This window comes from Clavelina lepadiformis, chromosome 4 (assembly GCF_947623445.1).
Source record: "Clavelina lepadiformis chromosome 4, kaClaLepa1.1, whole genome shotgun sequence".
Taxonomy (NCBI): domain Eukaryota; kingdom Metazoa; phylum Chordata; class Ascidiacea; order Aplousobranchia; family Clavelinidae; genus Clavelina; species Clavelina lepadiformis.
The window spans coordinates 5646205-5667803 of record NC_135243.1 but is presented as its reverse complement, the minus strand read 5'-3'; the positions used below and the strand labels follow the sequence as shown (position 1 = coordinate 5667803).

The 21599-nt window shown below is 38.3% G+C and overlaps 3 protein-coding genes across 4 annotated transcripts; 1 reads left to right on the top strand and 2 right to left on the bottom strand.

Moving 5' to 3' along the window:
* The first annotated feature begins 37 nt into the window (after positions 1–37).
* On the top strand, positions 38–8227 carry LOC143452008 (P-selectin-like). 2 transcript variants are annotated; one of them, XM_076952815.1, is made up of 17 exons: positions 38–246; positions 466–551; positions 635–736; positions 1389–1506; positions 1734–1871; positions 2165–2294; positions 2745–2857; positions 3026–3214; positions 3421–3618; positions 5034–5231; positions 5612–5803; positions 5903–6085; positions 6319–6430; positions 6575–6650; positions 6777–6852; positions 7098–7261; positions 7854–8227. In XM_076952815.1, exons 1-17 carry the CDS (start codon positions 195–197, stop codon positions 8049–8051), a joined length of 2325 nt encoding a protein of 774 aa, XP_076808930.1. In that variant the 5' UTR covers positions 38–194; the 3' UTR covers positions 8052–8227. The 2 variants fall into 2 exon arrangements, with proteins under 2 accessions (XP_076808930.1, XP_076808931.1); XM_076952816.1 differs by lacking the exon at positions 7098–7261.
* Positions 8228–8341: 114 nt separating this feature from the next.
* On the bottom strand, positions 8342–14866 carry LOC143452520 (cleavage and polyadenylation specificity factor subunit 4-like). Its single transcript, XM_076953524.1, has 9 exons — positions 14739–14866; positions 12298–12408; positions 10953–11156; positions 10701–10796; positions 10224–10317; positions 9963–10068; positions 9588–9665; positions 9034–9171; positions 8342–8765 (listed from the first exon to the last, which is right to left on the bottom strand). Exons 2-9 carry the CDS (start codon positions 12398–12400, stop codon positions 8670–8672), a joined length of 915 nt encoding a protein of 304 aa, XP_076809639.1. The 5' UTR covers positions 12401–12408; positions 14739–14866; the 3' UTR covers positions 8342–8669.
* Positions 14867–16092: 1226 nt separating this feature from the next.
* LOC143452012 (uncharacterized) lies at positions 16093–21237 on the bottom strand. Its single transcript, XM_076952820.1, has 10 exons — positions 21033–21237; positions 20508–20741; positions 19778–20053; positions 18312–18534; positions 17836–17953; positions 17602–17761; positions 17252–17389; positions 17015–17118; positions 16720–16841; positions 16093–16490 (listed from the first exon to the last, which is right to left on the bottom strand). The coding sequence occupies exons 1-10, from the start codon at positions 21085–21087 to the stop codon at positions 16412–16414; spliced, it is 1509 nt and encodes a 502-aa protein (XP_076808935.1). The 5' UTR covers positions 21088–21237; the 3' UTR covers positions 16093–16411.
* Positions 21238–21599: the final 362 nt, after the last annotated feature.

Genomic DNA, 21599 nt, shown 5'->3' with positions numbered 1-21599 from the left:
TAATGGTTTCAGCATTTTTATACCTGGTAAAAGACGAAGCCTTGCCCTCGAGAGAACGAAACTTTGGTAATAAATGCAAAAGCCTGTAAATCATGATATATAACGTTGGGTATGGAGTTAGAGAACCACAACAACAAGTGCAACTGTGAGCTGCATTATTGTTCGAGCGGTTGAGAGTTGTGGTTAAAGCTGAAATGAATTTTTCTTACGTTGTTTTGCTTGTGATTCGCATGTCTCTTACAAAGGGTGAGGTTTGAATATATGTAAGCTTCTGCGTTATAGAATACATTTTTTGTTTAACTAAATATTGCTTAGCTAACTCATTAAAATACCGCCAATGATGTAATACAAGTGACCTAAAACATATCAGTAGGCTAAAAGATAAAAATTTCTGCCTTTGCAAAGAGCACCAGCTATCAATTTTTAAATTTTAAAATCAATTTTAAAACAATTCGAGCGTTTTAGGTTTGAAATGCTGGGAATGCGACAACGTGTTTACTCACGAGGATTGCGTAAAGGAGGGAAATCTTCAAATATGCAACGCCAATGAGGTAAATGATTGCAACTAAGGTAAGGTTACACTTGTCCTTTGACCCTGTCACGAGGAAAAAACTCTGCAATTTATTTTCCCTAGAATTCTTGTCAGATCGAATTACGTCATGGCGGTTGGGGCAGAAAATACATGATAACCAAACGTTGCAAGCAGACCAAAGCTTGTCAAAACAACTTCGAACAGGTTAAGTTGTAACCGTCACGTGTGCTCCTTTCATTAGATTTTACTCCAGTCTATGTCCAAGAGGTACAAAAGTTTCAAAACCAGGGCGTAGGTTACAGTCTAACGACTGATTGAGTCAGTTGGCGCAGCCCAATTGTTGACTAAAGTACAAAGTTGCCGGATATAAGTGGCACCAAGCTTTAGCATATCTTTAGCAACCTATAGGCTATCACCTTTTTGCAAGATTTATAGGCAAAGGTGGGCAGTACCGATACCGTCGGTACTTTAGTGAAAAAGTACCGAATCTCTGTACCGAATTACTTTTTTGAAGAAATTCCAATCGGTCCCGGTACTCGGTACTTTTCACGTGATTATTTCAAAATTTTAACAGGTATGTTTCCAAAAATACATGTTAATTAATCCTTAATACTAATTTTAGCATATGTTACTCTTTTTTAATCTAGAAATGTCAAGTAAAATTGAAAGCGATTAACGTCACATACATTTTGACCTAGAGTAACCTTTACCGGGGGCATAATAACGGCAAATATTGCATTTGCAGCAGCGTCTTTTACACAAAAAGTACCGGTACCAATACCGACGGTACTTTCAAAGTATCGACTGCCCACCTCTGTATGTAAGGCATATAACAGTCTGTGTTTGTGGCTTGCAGAATGTAGGCGAGGCTTGGTTACCAATGCAATGCAACTTGAAGCCTCCATCTTCAGTTTGTAGATGCTGCTGTCAAACGGATGAATGCAACAGAGAAGGACTGAACTGCTGGGGCATCGGTAAAGCTTCTCCAAAAAGCAGTTGCTGGCAACTGCTATGTCTTGCGAATTATTGTTTTTAACTTACTTCCTATAAGCACACAATTGCTATTCTTGGATACCAACTATGACTAACTTTATTACACCGCTTTTTATGTTATGATTATTATAACCTTATTTTTTACTGTCTTTTAACCGCTATACTATAGCCTACAGTCCCTACACAGTAGATATTCTTTGCTTCCCAGCCCATAGATGCGAACCATCGCACAACATTCCACGTAATGGTCAAATGCAATGCGTTGATGAGAACAAAGTTGGAAGTATCTGCCATTTCCGTTGTGACAAGGGATTTAATCTTGAAGGCAGCGACACGTCAACTTGCAGTAAGTAACTGTGGTTAACCGTAAACTTTTTGCGAAACTGACTGACTTCTTGGTTGATTGAATGTTAGATATCTTGGCTTTGTAAAATTTGTGTTTTAATTTTGTAAAATCTGCATCATATGTAATATTCCATACTTCGAAAACAATAAGTTTAATTTCTATACTGATTACCTTGAAACGGTGTGAAACATAATTCGCACAACCTTAGTATTGTCTCTTGGCCTACCTAGAACTACATCTAAGTTTAGATTCCTGTTAGTAGCCCAGTTTTACTAGCCGTACGTGTTTTGAAGTGCCCAGCGAAACTTGGGACGCCAAAGCACCGGTTTGCAAACCAATTCTCAGATGCCTTCCATCACATACAGCGCCTGTTAACGCAGAAGTGCAGTGTACAAAGCACAACTTGGAATCCAGCCAATGCACGTGAGTCGCCTACTTGCCATCAACTCTAATGTAGCCTAAAGCACAGTCAAGCATAGCTGCAATTAAACCCAAATCCTTCTTCGCTCATATAGGTACGCTTATTGCGTTCTTTGAATTAAACTTCAGTTACGCCTAGCTTTGCTAAGTGGTGGAAGTTGACAAATAAATTTGAGCGCACATTTTGCTGAAGTTTATTGTCTGTTAAGCGTATGAGCAAAACATACTGATTTGAGTAAGTTGGTCTGTGAAGATAGGCCTACGCCGCAGATTTAAACGTACATGCAGATACAGTAGCCATGCGTAATTATAACTATAAGGCTACACACGTGCAGCATGGGCACGTTTATGCCTTAAACGCCGGGGAGATTGCATGTGACGTACAATCTAAATAAATGAACATAATTGACTGCACTGTTAAGCGTTTACACTCTAACACGCTAATTTCATCAGATTTTCATGCAAACCCGGATATACTTTGGTCGGGCTTCGAACATCTGTCTGCAGAGATGATAACAACGGGGATTCTAAAGGAAAATGGTCTTCGCCAGCCCCGGTTTGTGAAGGTATTTGATCGTGGTCCATCTTTGCAGTTACTATTTGTTCCGTCAAGGCTTAACACGGTTTGAAGCCGTAATGATGTTTTCACGTTATGCTAAAACACATCTTTGATGATTCTCCGATATTAGGCGACAGTTTCAAGACATAACTTCATGGTTTCTTTAATGTTTTAGAAATCAAATGCGCGCCCGTCCAAGTAGATCCAGCGAACGGAAGAGCAATTTGCTCGGATAACGAACGACTAGGAAGTCGATGTGATTTCAGCTGTGACCCCAACTACGCCCCCATTGGAAATGTCAGCACACTATGCGTCGATAACAACGGTGTTGGTGTATGGCTTCAGACTCCTCCGGTATGCCAAGGTGAACTTGACTTTAGAAGCTAATCGAACGTTTTTTAAACTTGTAGTTTGTTATAAGTAACGATCCCCAACCTCTGGGGAGGTTTGAACGTTTGTTTAGTTATACGAATCATAAATAACTTACTAATAACTTAGTATATTTGTTTCTTAAAATGTAATCTTACTCAAAGGAGGGTTAAAATTTCAACACTACTATCTGACTTGTAGCTATTAGGTGCCAGCCAGAATACACCAATCCTGAAAACGGTAGCATTGAGTGCAGTAAGGTGAATTTCTTGAGAAGCAGATGCAGGTTTACTTGCAATGAAGGATTTGGATTAGTCGGCTCCCCGCTAACCGTGTGTTTCGATGACGGAAATGATGATATCACCGGCATATGGAGCCATCGTCCTGCAACCTGCCAAAGTAAGACATTAACAGATTTCGTGATGATTTTGAAGTGCCGATTGCCATAGGCTATTCTGACCAGAGAGAAAATTACAAAAATTAAACCTTGCTTGTTTCAGAGCAGATTTTAATCTTGATTATAAAATCAAAAATTTTCATTGGGTTTAAGATAAGCTAAAAATAAAGCTTTGGAGCTGAAGCTAAAGATTTACGCTTTCATAGAATAAAGATTTGACAGCTTGAGATTTGCGAGTCCGATATAGATATATGTGTATATACAGGGTGGGTCAGAAAAACCTACCACATTTCAAATTGTTACTGTACCAAAGCTGTAGCAGTCTGACAGGAGGTTGAATTGAAATTTTGCAGCAAAGGACTTACAATTTGTGTTTCAAATTTTAGTTTTTATAAGTAAATAATGTTTTGTGCAATTTTTAAAAATTTTGTATCTGTATGTAAAATGGACTGGACTGGCGTGCCGTGCCAACACCGCGCATTTATTGTGGAAGGTTTCATTAGAAATGGGGAATCTGTGACTCGAACGCTAAGAAATTTTAAGACTCATTTCAAACTAAACCGTAACGACTCTGGACCCAATCGAAAATCTGTAATGCTCTGGGTCAAAAATTTCAGAGCTACGGGTCCAGCACTAATTCGAAAGCCACCTGGAAGGCCTCGAGGGCGCCATCTACATCTCGAGGGCACCACCTACAGGATGGAATAATTAAAACAAAATTACATCAAATGGTAACCTTTTGACTTTGAGATGAGACAATAAATGTTTTGATTGTTTATAAATTTTGTCTCTTTTTCCTAGTTTGAAATGTGGTAGGTTTTTCTGACCCACCCTGTATTAGGGATGTGACGCGAGAAAGATTATTCGGGTTCGTGCGAACCCGAACATCATGAAGGTTAACACGAACGAATCCCGAATCTATTCGTATTACAACCAAACAATAAAATTTCCTCCAAAAGTTGTCCAGTCTTGCTTGTAAAATGACATAATCGATAAACAATTCGCTTTCTTTCGAAAAATAGTGTTTAAAAAACAATCGAAAAAGCAAAATCGTTTGGAAAACGACCTTCATTGTAAGTACTGATGACTTTAGTTTAGCTTTGTCGGGAAACTAGATCATCATTTTTTACGAAAGTCAGTAAATTTATAAGTAGTATTGTATTCGGTTTCGCCATTGTTGGTATTCGTGTTCGCCCGAATCTTCCATAAAGGCGATATTCGGCGAATCTATTCGTGTTTGGGTTCGTATTGGCCCATCCTTAGTATATATACAGTATGTATAACATTGAAATAAGTCCTAAAATAATATCCCATCCTTATCCTTCTGATGATATTTGGTTTTGGTCGTCTTTTAATTACCTCAGCTAGTTCTAGACTCTAGAGGACCACTTTCACGACGTCATCTTTCTCTTTTCAGTTATCACCTGTTTTCTTCCTCACACGCCTCCTGACAACGGACACGTTACTTGCACAAACGGGCGGTTTTACGGGAGCATGTGCAAATTCCACTGCAACGAAGGCTACGATTTATTGGGAGATTCAGAGTGCGTCTGTGAAGATGATCCGCGAGGGGGCGCCGCTGGACAGTGGAGTGGACCGGCCCCTATTTGCCGACGTAAGTTGAGGACAAGTTATAGCTTAGTTTGAGACCAAATCAATTGTAATGGTTTAAATTTATACATGACATGACATGCAACAAGATTATTAACCAAAGGTGTACAAACGTAGCCTACTGTACTACAGTAATTTTCCGTTTTTAATAACTTATATAGCCAAAAGTAATTTTCGAAAACAAGTAGGATAATTAGAAGTTATCTCCGGGAATAGGGACATTATTTAATTATATATGCTACTCAAAAACATCCAATTAAAGACCATTAACAAGTGGTGAAGGTGCTAATGTGGCGTACGACTCAACTATTTCAGTCGAGTAGAGTTCAGCAATTTTTAAGCAAATCAACTTCAGCTTTTGTTTGCATTTCTTGTATTCGCCAGGTAAGGTTTGTCCTCCTGGACCCGGGATACCAACCAACGGACGCACTGTTTGTAGCGATGACGCGTTCTTGGGGTCAATATGTGAGTTTGCCTGCGACGACTTGTACAGAAGAGTTGGGTCGCTTTACAGCAAATGTGCAGAAAATGCGGCTTATTCAGTGACTTGGGATAGCCTAGTACCGGTTTGCGAACGTAAGCACATCACCAAAATACTGAGACTCGTTTTATAGCGTTTTGCAGTGTTCTTGTCGTTCACCCTGACTGTTAACGCACCGTTCGTTCTCCTCCCAGGTATAACTTGCCCAAATCAGTTGTCTCTACCCCATGGCGAGGTTATCTGCTCGGACCTTGATTATCCGGATTCCATGTGCTCGTTTTCTTGCTCAGATTCCTACAATCTTTACCCGGCAAATACATTAAGCAATGTTTGCCAAAACAGTTCGCAATGGGATCCGGCAACGCCTTGTTGCGCAAGTAAGAAAGTTCAATAGTGTCGTAAAGTCACTGCTGCTTCAAGTAAAATTTGAATAAAGCGGCCGTAGCGATTGCAAAAATAGTAAACTGGCCACCAACATACTAGAAATATTTAATTAAGTTATCCTGGACTTAATCAGAAGTAAAATTTCCTTTATAAGGTTTGTAATCTTAAGAATAGTTGCCAAGCCATCGTCGTCAAAATTAGTGACACTTTTCATATTTTACTGAAGGGAGCTGCCCTCCATACGCTGCTATGGACATCGTTGTTGTACTCGATTCTTCGTCTTCACTCGGAGCAGATAACTGGGTCAAGATAAAGACATTTGTCCGCGGATTTCTTTCGCAAGTTTCATATTTATCGTACCATGTCACATAACATCATATCATTTATCATACCATACCAATTGTTTAGGTTTCATGACGTCGCACTAAAGCAGACAAATTTGGTGGCAGTGCTGAATGACCTTCTACTATTTTCCTTTGCAGAAAATTTGAAGTATCTCCCGAAGCTAGCTACATTGGTGCGTTCCGTTTCAACGCGGTAGTAGACGAAGACACACAGGTACAAGCTTAAACACAACAGATCTACACAACTCAAAGTGCATTTCAGCAGTCACGATAGCCTATGAACCTGCAAACTATAGCTTTTTTTTCAGATTTTGTTGAAAAATCTCGATCTTTTTTTCAGATCTTTCTAAACGACTTTCCAGACAGCAGAGCTGCTTTTACTGAAGCCTTCGACAAAATCCCGTACGATGGATCAGGTAAAAGTCTGATTTATCATTTTGTCTGTTTATTTGCGTTTTTCATTAAAGTAGCTCAGGCTACATAACTTATCCTATACTTTTATCTTTTTTTTGTAAAACGGTTATCTTTGGTACAACATGAGTCATAAGAAGTAAGTTAAAAAGTCGGTTATAGTTATACTAAAACAATACTACATGAGAGCTAGCCTAGCATATTCTATTGAGAGCGTTGCGGTAAAGTCTGTTATCTGGCGTTTATATAGGAACCCGTACCGGGAATGCTATCACTCATGTACACGAGGTGATGTTGACGCCTGAAAATGGAGACAGAGAAAAAGTAAAAAATGTGGTGATTATAATCACTGATGGTAAGTCCCAGGATGACGTCCAAGAACCTTCCAGAATTCTCCGGGAAACAGGAGCATTGGTACGATACGACCGAGTAAAGAGTAGGCCTGTTGTATCGAATCAGAGTTGTAATCGTGGCTTAATGGGACTTTGTATTTTTAACCCGTAAAACAAATCCAAACCCGAAAATTTATTCTAATCCCGTAAGTTAAATTTACTGAATAAATCAAAAGTCATCTTTTAACTCCATCCTTTGACTGTCATCTTTGTCTAAGTTGTGCTTTACTCCCTGCAAGAGTTTATAGCACTTTGCACATTCGTTAAAAGAATGTGCGAATACGAGGCAAATGTGGGAGAGTCTGAGTATAAATTCTCGCCCGAATTTTCTTTCAAACTTAAGCCCAAACTTGACCCGAAAAGCCAAGTACGACTTATAGTTTACAACCCTGCAAGAAGTTGGTCAGTAAAAGTAGTTCCTTTAGAAAACGTTCCCAGTTTTAACATATTCATCCACATAAAACATTTAAATTATCTATTTTGTTGCCCGTCTCGCACTTTTTACCCAATGTAGCTTGTCTCGTGCTACGTAATTAGGCTACGACCACCCAAATTGTTTAAAAACAGGAGAGGCTTATCCGACCGGTGATCACAAAGACATTTTGGTTTCACAGGTGTACGTTGTTCCTATTTCACCGCCTCGTGGAAGACTGGACTTAAACCAAGTTGCTCAGATCGCCGGCAGAAGCGAAAACATTATTGATGATGCGATTGTGGGCGGGTTTGAGGCTTTGACGGATGAGGTTTCCGCCAAAGTTACGGAGAAGATTTGCGGAAATCCGTGTGACCACGTGATGCATGACCACGACTAAGATCACTTTTACGATGGTGGACAAAATATTTGACGTCGGATTTTACGCAGCAATTTTTTCTATTGCTTTGTGGTGTTGTTTGCGGTCGTTTCGTGCATCTCTCTTAACTTTAATCGTTAAATATTGTCAAAGTAATTGACACTAATGATAAAACAAATCGTACTGCGTTTGAAATATCATAAGTTGTCGGATTGATTTGATTGATTTCAAACATCTTTAGAAATCCACAGACCGCACACAAACAGTGAGCAGGAATAAGCACAAGAGTATTTGACACGATAGAAACCAGACACTTTGCAAATACTTTCTTTATTTGCGTAAGCTCCATCAAGTTGGACCAACAAACGGCAAAACCCATGAAAAAATCGAGGTTCGTGCTTAAAGGAGCATATTGCGGTGGTAAGGACACAGAATGAAAAACCGCAAATAGCACAAGAAACATCCGCAGCAACATTTGCGATCACAAAGAACAGGAAAAATGACGCCTTGGCAGGTTGATTCCAGCGCAACGGTCAAAATATATGTAGGACAGTTCAACCATCCAAGAAAAACGTGCTTGCACGTCTCAGAAAGACTAACAACTGTCGTTCGGGTGTAAGACACTAAGAGGTAGTCTTATTAAGACGGTCCGATAGAAGCGGGGCGGAACGGCAACGAGGAAAATATTCCGCCACCTTCCAAGCATCTGCTCGCGTAGTGGCCCTTCTGTCCGCACTACAATAAACAGATAATAACAGCCGCATAAGAAATCATACTGTAATACAAATAGGAAACAGAACCGGATATTTCGAACAAAAACGAGAGATAGAACAGTAGAAAACATTTCGTTAGTCACAGCCGAACAGTTTCCTACTGTTTTAACTCTTGTATTCGTTTTAAGTATGAGTTGGAACTACCAACATCTTGATTCTAAAACTAAACCGGGCCACTCTATGGATCAGTTTATTTTTATCAGTTTTATTATTTATAGCGGTTCACGTACTCGGAAGCAGGTTATGTGGCTTAGGTCTCGAGAAACTGGAGGCTTGAATGGAACGTTTGGAGGTTTGCTTGTGTCCATGCGCGGCATACCCGCTACTTGCATGCGATTATTCCGCTGCTGGAAAAGTTCATCTACCAACTGTAAGAAATAAACAGGTAAATTTATTGCGAGAAACTATCGGGGAAAACTGCTGCTTTCCTGTCGTTGGTACAAGTACACAAAACATACATGCTCTGGCATAAGGGTGCCCAAAAGTGTGTTACATTATTCTTATGCCTTGGCGGGCTGCAAATAATCATGTCAAATTTCTGATAAAAAAGCATTGGCTCGTCAAATCGGCTACATTATTTATTTCCTCCCTGTTGACAGTCTAAATTGGAAAAACCTCATGGCATTAATCGCCAACCGCCACATACAATTAGATTCAATTACATCAACGAGGGAGGCAAAAACTGTTTGTGTGCGCCTGCAGGCCACAAAAGCAGACCTGCTCTAACAGTAAACTTCATTAAATCTATCACGTAAAATGGCCAGAGAAACGAAACAATACTTGCCTTGGATACATTCACTTGTAGAGGCGATGACTTGACTAGTGAAGGTGCGCCGATTGCCATAGCATCTGCGTTGGATTCCTATGAGATTGTAAGAAGGGAATTCTATCAGTTGAAAACCTACGCTTTATTTAACTCAAATTTTGAATAGCTTGAAACAATGTAGTGGGTCACACCAAATGGCTATTGAGCAAACTAAATTACACGAAGTTGTTAAAACTCAAATTTTGCATAACTCGAAGTAATGTAGCGGCTCCTATCAGCTTTGAGTTAAACATAAAGTTGACATGAAATTAACTTCATAACGTTATTGAATCTCTAAATGTGCGTAACAATTATTACTAATCGCAGTGATTACTTGTAACCAAAAATACTCACATATTTGTTATGATGGCGGGGACACGCATTTGCTCGATGACCAAATTCTGAACAAACCAAACACTTTACACCCTTGTTTTCTATAGTTGGTAGTTCCCAAGGAGGGCTAAAATAAAGTACAATGGTTAAGCGTGAAGGAGACTCGAGACACTCATTTAATAAGACCATGAATGACTGCGACAATGTGCAATGGTTAACGTTACTTGTTAGAATAAAAACAAAGAAATAGTGCAAGAAATATTTATGGTAAAAGAAACATACTGTGCAAATTTGCACTTTGAACCTTCAGGACAAAATCCAACGAGGTAGTTCATACACATGATCTTTCTTCGATGTCTATGCTTACACATTGCTCCTGTTTTCAAAAAAAAGATACATTCTAAAAAAGTACATTTTTGATTGATAATATTAGCAATATATAATTTTATCATTTATACATTTTTGCCACCTAAAGTCATTTGTTTAAAAGTTTAAATTAGTGTGATTTCTATTTCTTAATTATTTTCTATTCACAGAACCTACATAAAAAAATTCCTGAAACTAATTTTTTAATTTTTATGGTGCCAGCATGATTGCTGCACTACAACAAAGCTTCTGCCAATCCTAAACAATGATTTATGGAAAATCCAAACCGTGATGCTGCACGATGTATATAAACATATATATATATAAATAACTTTTAACAGTTCCTTTAAATTGATAGCATGAGATATATATGGTAAAATTAGCAGCAATTACCATGCTTACAGAAGCCTCGGTCATACCACGGACAGTCCTTTATTTTATCAGCAGGGTCAATGTGTTGGTATTGACAATCCTTGTTGTCGCAACGACCTGTATATAGCACATATGAGATTTGGTGATAAAATTTGGTTGGTAGACACTAACTAACAGCCTCTATACTAAAAGCAAAATAGGTCTAACATATATACAAGCAGCATCTTTGCTTTTATGTAACTAGTTTAATTACCAGAAAATACAGTTAGTTACCGAATCTAGCGTAAAAATAACATTCTGGCATCTTGCTCATGTCGTATTCGTGAAGAAACTCGCACTGATCCCCTTTCTTGCACAGTCCACGCAGCCAGTGCTTGCACACAACTGACTTGTCTCCAACTACATGACGAAACGGACAGTTAGCTCCTCGTTGGCAGACGCTTAACTTGAAAAAATGACAGATGGGCGCACCTGATTCTGTAAGTTGTTGCATAAGATACGAGAAATTAATTACGCAAGTTTTACAACGAAAACAATATTATGACAATATATCTGAATACTTTGTTATGCCAAATCAATCCAGACTAAATAATTTTTGTATAAACATAACATTAACTTGAACACCACTCCACTCCACACTTTCTAAGAAAACTAGGCAATTCCTGCATTGAGACAACTCAAAGTTGAAAATTTTTTCTTCTTTGTTTCTTGCATAGTTGAACATTTATTGGGCTGCTTTCAAAGCCAATATATATAAAATTGTATGATCATAAATTTATACTCAAAACTCATAAGAACTATATATATAGCCCTCACAGAAACAGTAGAGATAACTCAATCATATCAACCAACGGATAAGGCAAAGTCAAACAGTAGTTTACATGCCGAGATTACAGAACAACTGTTGCTATATAATGCAAGGCCCGATAGGTGACAGTACAAAAACAGTTTAACATCCAAGTGAAATGCTGAGAGATGTCTTTCGAACAAACTCAGACAGGATGATAAAGTCATATTACGTTGGCAGCGTACACAATCGCAAGTGCCCAAAACAGTAACAAAAAACCTCATAATGCTGAGCACTATTTTGTGACTTTCATACAAACACCTAAACACAGTCAATTTCGCCAATTGGATTAGTTACCAAATTTTGAGCTAGTCAGTTACCAATAGTTTGAATGAAGCAAAGTCAACATACTGAGCTTTCACTGTCATGTACACCGTGGTCCATGGTATATTACTAAGATTTTTGTCATTTTAAGTCACTCGATTTGTTTTGGCACAACAAATATATATACATATATATACAAGATATATACATATATATATATATATATATATAAATATATATACAAGAAAGCAATGAATTGCAGCTGCCACATACATTTAAATGGTATAGGCCTATATATAATAAGAACAATTCATTGACTATAAACATAAAAATAAGTTTAAAGTAAGCTGACATAATTTCAGTGCGCATGACATTTAAAAATAACATATTTAAATCACTCTCTAACATCTTTGCACCAGTACATTGTATAATATAATGCTGACACAAAAAGGTCTGAAACCAAAATAACGAAGGTAACAACAAGCAGTAACGTTATATGCTACTTACTGTCCATGCCAGTGAATGGTAAAGGTTGTACTCCAATTTGCTGCTCAATTGCATATTCCAACTCAAATTTCACATGATCCAAATTGGCCACCACCTCCTGCATGTTTTGTTCTAATAAAATAATAAAAATAGATAAACAAAATCTCGTAAGTTTAGAGTGGAGTATGATTTACGAGTTAGATACCACAATAAGTCACTAATTGTCAGTTGTAGACTATAAGCCTGCAACTGGAAGCATGACAAGGCAAAGACTGGCTGCAGTATAGCTTATGTCATAGTACGTTCAGACTTCAGACAGAATATTGACCTCACAAACTGTGCGTGCTACACTGCTTTGGTAGAGAGTGTGACACATTCTAGCACGAAAACTATCTAACTTTTTCAAGCACACTCCTACAAAACAAACAACGTAAGGTTTTATCTTTTAAGCACAAATTCAAGCTTTAATCTGTAGGTGCATGGTGATGGTGTCACACCAAAACTTGTTGTGCAGATGCTAAAAACTGGGTGCAAGTCCCAACTGGAAAATACGACAGTTTTCGACAAAAAATCATGAGCCTGTATGGAAAGCTTGCATTTTAGTACAAGGAGATTTATGCCAAAAAATTAGGGTCTATGTTTTACGCCTCCCCACTATTAAAACTAATTATTTTCCACCGCAACTAGGCCTAGCCTGATTCTCAGTGTGATGAATGGAGTCAATAAGAAAGCCGTTGGTTTGCATGGCACTTGCAAATTTTGCATGCTTGTTTCTTGTGACACGATTTTGTGACACCATGCTAGAAAGGCTGAAGCTGATATTTACACCAGAGGCGTAATGATTTTTTTTCTTTCGCTATGCCGGAGATCTCCAGCTCATCATACAAACTTTCCATACGTAGGATCATGTGGGCAAAGACACATATTTTGGCGTGCAAAGACACTTATTATATAGGCCTAATGGCGTTTAAACAACTGAATTTTCTTTGTTTATTTATTATAAATTGGCGTGCATGTTGATGATCCTAGTGCGTTCAGGTTCCTCATTTTACACTAGGAGTGTAAGAGCGTGCACTGTCGGACTGCTGCTTCAGTTTTTTGTTTATTTACAGTATATAAATTCCAATCAGAATGTAACTTATTTATTTAGGCACCTTTCTCCCAGACTGCAGAGTTTGGCATATGAGTACTAAATGCTGCTTTTAATGAGCTTAAATGCTGCACTTAAGGTGCATTATTTTATACATAATGACTTGGAAAGAAATTCTGTGCAATGTGCACTCAATTTCCAATTGATTTAATTTTTCAAGAATAAGTCAAACTGTGTAATTGCACACTTCTATTGCATCCAAGCATTTTTGCTCACCACACTTGTAATTTTTGGTGGTTTGGGGCACCCAAAATCTTGCTGAAAACAGCCATACTCTGCAGTCTGGTCTTTTCCCAGCCTAAAAGTTGACAATCGGGTGCAGACGCAACAAGCACACACTTGAAAAGCTCGTGGGTGCAGCTGCTATGCGTTCCACATGACACACTTATCCTTTATCTGTCTGTCTGTTGGCTTGTTGCAGTCTGTGATGGTTTCGGTCTGTATTTCATGGCAGCTGCACACCCAACATAAATTTTAACTCAAATTCAAACTACCTGCACACTGGTTTGTAAAATTAAACAGCCGCCAAATGGCTAAAACTTTCCGTTCTAATCGTATCTAATCTTATGCTGCGACCTTGCATTTGTGGTACCCACCAACGTGAAACTTTCTACAACGTTGCAGTTTAAAAAGGGACCACAAATGAAAAGTTAATGCAGCTTATTTGTATATATAATTGAACATGGACAGTAGGTTAATCTTAACTGTTTGGATATTATCTAGTGGCGGGCGAGTCCAATGCCTACAACATTAAGGACATTATCATAGCTGAGTACAGGTAAAAGTCACAATCACCAGAGCGAAATTGTTGTTTAAAATCATCTAAGAATAAGCAAAGCTGTCTTTTCATCTATTGAGCGGACACGATTAACCGAACATTAGATGAGAATTTATTCAGTCTAGAGACAGATTGATAAATTTACAGGCCCAGCCCAGCTACAAGCTGTGCTAGCTACGAAATGCACCGGGAAAACATAGAATAGGTGCACACCTGACTGACCGTTGCACACCTGTACACTTGAGTTAGCGCGTGTGCACACACGAGATTTCGGCGAATCCTACCATGAAATACAGACCGAACCGAGCCGAGCCTATACTGATTGCAAATTGATTATGCTACCAAGGGCAGAAGGACATGGCTTGAAGGTTAAATGCACAACGCCAGGCTTACGTAACGTATCGTAGAATTATTAATGTAACACAATGTTGTAATCAGGATTACCAACCAAATGAAGTTTAAGAAAATAAACAAGATCACATGTTGCACAATTCTAGCATAAGGTTTGCACGCAAATTCAAGAAACATGCTCACTTCACGATTCTTGAGTTTTGCCTTTTGCGTGCTCTTGATTTTGTTATTTTTTTTATGAAGTTAGATGTTTCGTATAGCTCGTGAAAGCAGGAGCTGTTATAGCCTTATGAAAAATGTTCAACCTAAACAAATGAATTTAAAACATTTACTAAAAATTATTAAACAATTATTGTGAAAAAAATTCTTTTTTGCATTTTATCGCTATAAAGATATCTTTAACTTATTATCTAATCAACTAAGGCAGAGAAACTTAATTTAGAAATTTAGATTGTTTAACTTATATGAAATAACACTTAGCAATTTTTATTTTCACATAAAAACATTTAGGTTAAGCGTTGACCGCTTAACTGGTGAATTGAAACGGTGTAGGCTACTTGCGACTTGCGTAGTAAGTGCTAATGTAAAATATTTTTCAATTACACATTAAAAAGTCTGCAGTTAATCAATAATATAATATGGTATGATATGACAATCTTTATCCTCCGACTGAGGAAAGTCTTTGCACGACTTTAACCAGACCATGGTACCTCATCGCTAGAGCACAGGTTACCGAGCTAGGCTTTGTGCAGTAGCTGTCAACTGCCTAAATAACATTTACCAATAACTTAAGTATTCATTTCGAGGCGTAATTTCTCTGAAAGAATAACATTTTGTCTTGCAATAACTTAAGCCAGCTATACTGATTAATTATTTTAAGACTGTGCTGCAAGGTCTTGTAATGCATCGATCCTTGTTGATCAATTATATAAAATCAAAATAAAATTTATTTATTGAATAAAGTAAAAAACTGAATAACTGTTTTAGCAATGATAACAAATCAACCTGAACAACATTTTTTTGTGTACTCTAGACTCTAAAGCCATATTGACAAAAAATCACTCGGTTGATCTGTTCCCCGTTCAACTGGCGTAACTGGCGCAAGTACGTGTGGCACGTTAATTACTTAAAGGTGTACGTCCATTAATGTAGTGAATCTTGAGTCATGCACAATTTGAAAAGGGCCACATATACCTATTTCTAATTTCAATTTTTATTTGTTGCAAACTAGGATGGTTTATAGTAACTTGTAGCCTAAATTGTTGATATTTCTTTCCCGAGCCAGAAACTACTGTATATACTTGCCAGAGAGTAAAATCATTCTGGGCAGAGTTAGTCAAGTAGTTACTATAAAAACGAGTTTTCTTTAACCTATTTCTGTCAAATTTAGTCAAGTAGCCTGTGATGCACTAATTTACACTGGTGTTACACTTGAATACTTTTGTAAACAACCCTCGTAATTATCTAAACTTAATATTTATTATGTTATTCAACCTAGTCTAATCTCAAGTTTTTATTCTAAATATGTCCCTATACTACAAAATTAAACTGGAAGCAGCTTCTACTCATACAAAATCAAGACAAGCATAGTTAATTACAAGTTTGCGGAGTTGAAAAGCAAAGCACATTTCAAATAAAAAACAACTTGAACTTTTAAACACAATGGCAAAAACAAACAAAATATAGCCTAAAAACAGCCGCACGTTGAAACGAAAACGTGCTCTTGTGTTTTTGCTGTCGAAGATATGTGCACTACGCATCATTTCGTCATTGCTCATCTGCAACTTGCGCAAATCGTTATTACCACGACGGCTTAATTGAGTTGTGCATGTAGCAAATTTAAACACCATGCTTTGTTAAAGTTCTTCGGAGCAAATTCTTTTGACAAGACTGTCGTCCTGGTAAGCATAGTAGCGGGAAGACAAAATGGCAGCACTGTGAACATACGAAATATTTGGTTTCAATAACCAAGGAATAGTTTCCAACAATTGATACAACAAAAGGACAATTTTGATATTTACTCATTCAGAGAAGACAGAGTAAGTACGGTAACCTTCTTTTTAAGACCAAGAGACATGTTAAACGCTAGAAAGTATACATCAAAACAACTGGATGATGTTGTTGGGTAAAAGTTTAATGTGAAGGAAAATGTATTGTAAGGTACCTGACGTCAATACACCCGTATAGCGGAGCAGTGAAGCGTATCGCTGCTTTCATCATTTTCTTCTTTTTATCTTCTCTTATAATGACCGCTCCTTCGCATTTCACCATGTGTAGTTTTTTACTCTGAATCAAAAACTCCCAGTGGCTTATCTTTCAAAAGCAGCTCTTTTCAAAGCGTATGGCAATTAAGAAAATTATTACCACGTGATGACGCAACAGAGCTAAATTGCATGCGTTTTTGTACAGCACACTGAGGCTTACAGTTATGCTCGTTGTTGTGTTTAAAGCAAATTTACCTTCGCACCCATTAGACTTGGCAAGCCGCATGAGGCCCTGTTGTTGGAAAGTTTTAAAATGTAAGAAACAAAGCGATGCGTCTTTCGTTTCGCAATAACTTCAACTGCAACAAACAGCAAACCGATAAAGGCAAACATGATCGGCAAAACTGTGCACATGTGTTATACGGTTTTCTATAATAATGAACGTTAGAATGAGCAAATCCACTTCAGCAGAGGTCAGTAAATCTCGCATACCTCTGATTTTTCGAACTTTTTTCCTTCTCTTGTTTCTGAACGATTGCGTCACCTTCAATACAAACAAGGGAGTCCTGGGTACCACATTCTGCCAGTTGGATTTTCCCTTCTTATCAAATTCGTAAGCTTCAACGCATTCTTTAAAAAGAAATTTTCTGGTAAAATATTCTAAAAACGCTTTGGGCAAGAACAAGGGCCTTGCTGATGTATCAAGATGCAACAACAATGCAAATTAGCTTCAATTGTCAACATTACCGCGACAATCATTGTTAACAACATATAATGTTTAAATTGACAAAAAGACTAGGGATTATTCATGAAGAGCGTTCTCAGTAAATGTTCATAGTTACCAATATTCGGTTGAGGAGGCGGGCCGCAATGCAAGGATACGGATGGTTCTTTTACCCAAGTCATGTTTGCACCCTTAGTGGTCGACTTCCAAACGTGGGAGACGTCCTGGGGGAGCAGCGCTCCGTCCGCGTTCCCAAGCCAACCCTTTCCGCTTCCAATCTGTGCCGCAGAAATGGTGAAGTGTTTTAATTGAAATCATAGATATCTTAATCTTAAACAAGTTAGCAGGTTACCTTTGAACCTACAACCCACGATCCCTTCGGATGCCGTTTAGTAACCATTCTGGAAAGGTACACAGGAGTTTTGCTATTTCTGCGCACACGATTCTCCCAGGACCTATCGCCGGTTGATCTGTCAAAATAAAACAATTACTGAAACTATACTGTATTATAATTGATTGTAAGCCACATGTATAATAGTACAGTAAGTAGCACTGAAACATAAGGCACAGTAAGCCTTTGCAATTAATGTACTCTATTCTGTCAAACAACAATTCCGTTTGCTAAAAAAAAGTAAGCCGCCCTTGAATGTAATCCGCAAAATGAATATAAGGAAAACTTCCTAAGCCGCTGCTTAAAATCGAGTAAACATCGTATTTGCAGGAATGTGTTGAACCGTACATGAACTAACATTTTGCCTTTATTAAGTGGAAAAAGAACAAGTTCAAGTTAGTTGATGTCATATCCAAAACCGTCGCCTGACCCCTTACCCTTCATAGAGTAACTTGTACACTGGACTTTCCAGATATTCCATGTTAGAGACGACTTGATATGTTCCCATATAGCGGAGCCGTGGATGACGTTTAGACACGCACTGTTGGAAATGGACTTGGGCGCAATCCGGGTACCTCTTACTCACAACCGACCTTGGGAGGACGTTGTTTGCGGGAAGCGAGATGTGAGAAAGCTCTTCGACCTCAGGAGATCTGTCGTCTAAAATTTGCAGATTTTGTTTCGTTTGAGTTATATGATGCACTATTGGTCTGTTGCATCTAAGAAAGTTATAATTGTGAAAGAATGTAACTAGATTGGCTTTCAACAAAATTATGAATTTTTTCTAAAACTTCTATACACAATGTCTAGAGAAAGCAAACTTCATCTATTGACAAAGCTATGAAATGTGTTTAACAGTTTTCCAGCATGTGGCATTTAATGAACCCTACACAAAAGATTTATAACGGTTGATATAGGAACTATTGACGAAAACTGACAATAAAAAAGTCTACTGCGCTGGTTGAAATAATTTTGGTTAAACGCGCGAAAGGGTGTGTGGTCTGTGTGTGGTCCCATTTTAAACAGACGAATCACTCGGGGTTGGTCTAATGTTTATGTCTCGTTCAAGAGTATTTTTTATCCGATAACGTGTAGGTTCACTGCAAAAATTTTCCAAATTGTACAGAATAAGCACAACATAAATAGGCCTATACGTATTTCGGCGTCTACACACAGTAAACACCAAGCCCGCAATTTTACATCCTGCAATGTTCATTATTTTTTGATCCGTTTACTTCTTCGAACTGAAAACGACTCGTGCAACATACCTCCTACAAACAAAACGTAAACTCTGTTTACATACACCGGTTTGATACGACCGCTTTAAATGACCTTGCGGCCCAGTAAGCAAATAGGTGTGACCCTGGCTGTAATATAGTCATACTAATTTGACATTTGATCGCCACACAGCGAACATTTTTTCTTGATCGTTCCGGTATTTACATTAGCTCGCAGTTACGAGGAACCGGTTCCAAATCTTTAACGACCTACACGGAAATTAACATTTGCTTAAGTATAGGAGCAAAAGTAACACAACTATCAGCATGAGACCAGGTGTGCAAGTCTCGGCAGCTAATATGTAATAATTCATGCCATGTTCTTAGCGAAGTATGAGTATGAACACCTGTCGTTCGTACGTCATACTCGAATTCTACTTTGAGAAAGGACATAGGCCTACCCACGAAACGTCATAGCTGACAGGTACGCATGGTTCTACCGAACCTGATTTAAGAGGTTAATGCTCCCACACTTTTAAATCAACCCATATGACGATATATAGGTAAAACAAATACATCAAAGCTATCAAAAGTGGCCATAAATGTAATATGTTTTTAGAGAAAAGAGTGACAAGCCTATTTTTATGTGGTTTTAGTAAGATATTAAATCCCCATATACGACTTACTTTTGTTATGGCATACGCCCATTTTGGCCGGAACTACAATGGTCTTCGCCATACAAGCGTGGTATCGCATATGGCATTCCGACTCGTATGTAATCCCGTCGGACCCACAAACCGAAGTGTGCTTCAGTGCCCTATCCGCCCCGTCGGTGTTTGCGTATTCTCCCAAATAATACACCTTGCGGTCCAGCACGTCCCTGCAAGGTACACACACGCACTCCCCGTTAATGCAATCGCCGTCGAAGAGACAATCCCACCGATCTTCGCATCTTTCAACTCCTGCGATACAAAGAGAGATTTAAATCAGTTTTACAAAAGATCACAGGATCCCACACCTCAGGATTTTCCTCAACGAATGCACAATCGCACAAACTACGAATTGCACAAACGAAAATATACAGCGCCCCATCAAATACAATTTCAAATTTGCGAAAAGTTTAAGTTGCGGAAGAGAGATTAGGAGGGGCGCCAATAGGACAGCATGACGTCATTTGTAGTGGTAACGTCACCAAAAACAGACACAAGTTATCAGTCGCAAGCGGTGACTTGTCGTAGTCACGATTACATGTGTGTGCAGATTTGCATTTCATTTAACAAAGCGTTGGAAGCGTCGCGAAGGAGAAAAACTTGCGGAAACCGTTTCATTTAAAAGCCAGATCTGAAATACGTGTCGAGGAGTCAAAGCCAGACAGAGATGTCAAGTTTAAAGACAAAAATTCGACAGACATCTCACCACAGGAGCCAACATGCTGGATCTCAATCCACCGTTGGAGCTCGCACATTCTCTTCCTCACTTGGCAAGCGTTCACGTAGGTGACTCCCTCAGTGCTGCAAAGCTCCGCTTCCTGATCCTCCACTGAGCAGGGCATGTCCGGGCACACGCACCTTCGCACCAGCGATGATGTCATCAAACATTCGGCCCCATAGTCACATGACCATTCCGTGCATTCGTCTCTTTTACGTTTGGCTAGACATTATATTTCAAATTTGAGTTTGGTTTTATAATATTTATGTTAGTAGCCATGTTTGGCCAAAAATTTAAGTTTTAACGCGAAAATCTGAATTGTAGTGTGTGCTTACTTTCTTAAATTTAAAAACAAATTGCTAAAACGGTCCTACCTATTGCGTAAAAACGCTAATCTAAGCAAAACAAGACTAACTATAAGGGTATTTCAAATTGATAACGGTACGTCATAAAGCAAATATTTTGAACATTCCTAACATCCAGGACATCCAACCGTAAAATTCCACAACAAACCTCGACATGAGTAAAATATTCCGGCAATAACAAAGATCTTGGATAAGAGTTTCATGTTGAAAAGAACAACTTGTACATGAATTCAGTTTTATTCCGTGAAAGACGCCGCCTCAACAATTGTCTTACTTAAAGCAAGAATTTAAGGCTGTTGACTTTTTTGAGCAAATACGACAAAGCAGACTTGACTGAAACATTAAAATAGTGTATTTAAAGATTAAAGAACAATTCATTAAATTCACAAAAGCTTGGTCAATATTTAAACCCACAGAATAAAAGCTTAAAATCACAAAGATTTTAAACGCCTTCGTTCGCATTGCCAAATTGGTCTTCTTTGTCTACCCTGACAACGACAAAAATCAAAAGAACAATTAAAATATCACAAATATTTTGTTTTAACTTCTTTACAAACGATTCGCTGTTATTCACACGTTTTAAGCATGAATCACAGGAGCTACACATCATAAAAATATGGAGAAAAATTGATACTTTCTATAACGGGCCATGACTGTTATGGATTTGTGTGACTATTGCAAGACAGAGCATAGATTTTGTACGTAGTGTCCCGTG

Coding starts and splice junctions, on each gene's coding strand:
- LOC143452012 (XM_076952820.1), bottom strand. CDS start 21,087: ATGAAACTCTTATCCAAGATCTTTGTTATTGCCGGAATATTTTACTCA. Junction 17,390..17,601: donor GCCTCCTCAACCGAATATTG/GTAACTATGAAC, acceptor TTCTTTTTAAAG/AATGCGTTGAAGCTTACGAA. Junction 16,842..17,014: donor CAAGTCTAATGGGTGCGAAG/GTAAATTTGCTT, acceptor TTTTTGATTCAG/AGTAAAAAACTACACATGGT.
- LOC143452008 (XM_076952815.1), top strand. CDS start 195: ATGAATTTTTCTTACGTTGTTTTGCTTGTGATTCGCATGTCTCTTACA. Junction 1,507..1,733: donor ACTGAACTGCTGGGGCATCG/GTAAAGCTTCTC, acceptor TTTGCTTCCCAG/CCCATAGATGCGAACCATCG. Junction 3,215..3,420: donor GACTCCTCCGGTATGCCAAG/GTGAACTTGACT, acceptor TCTGACTTGTAG/CTATTAGGTGCCAGCCAGAA.
- LOC143452520 (XM_076953524.1), bottom strand. CDS start 12,400: ATGCAGGAGGTGGTGGCCAATTTGGATCATGTGAAATTTGAGTTGGAA. Junction 11,157..12,297: donor ACCATTCACTGGCATGGACA/GTAAGTAGCATA, acceptor AACAACTTACAG/AATCAGGTGCGCCCATCTGT. Junction 9,172..9,587: donor TACAAGTGAATGTATCCAAG/GCAAGTATTGTT, acceptor TATTTCTTACAG/TTGGTAGATGAACTTTTCCA.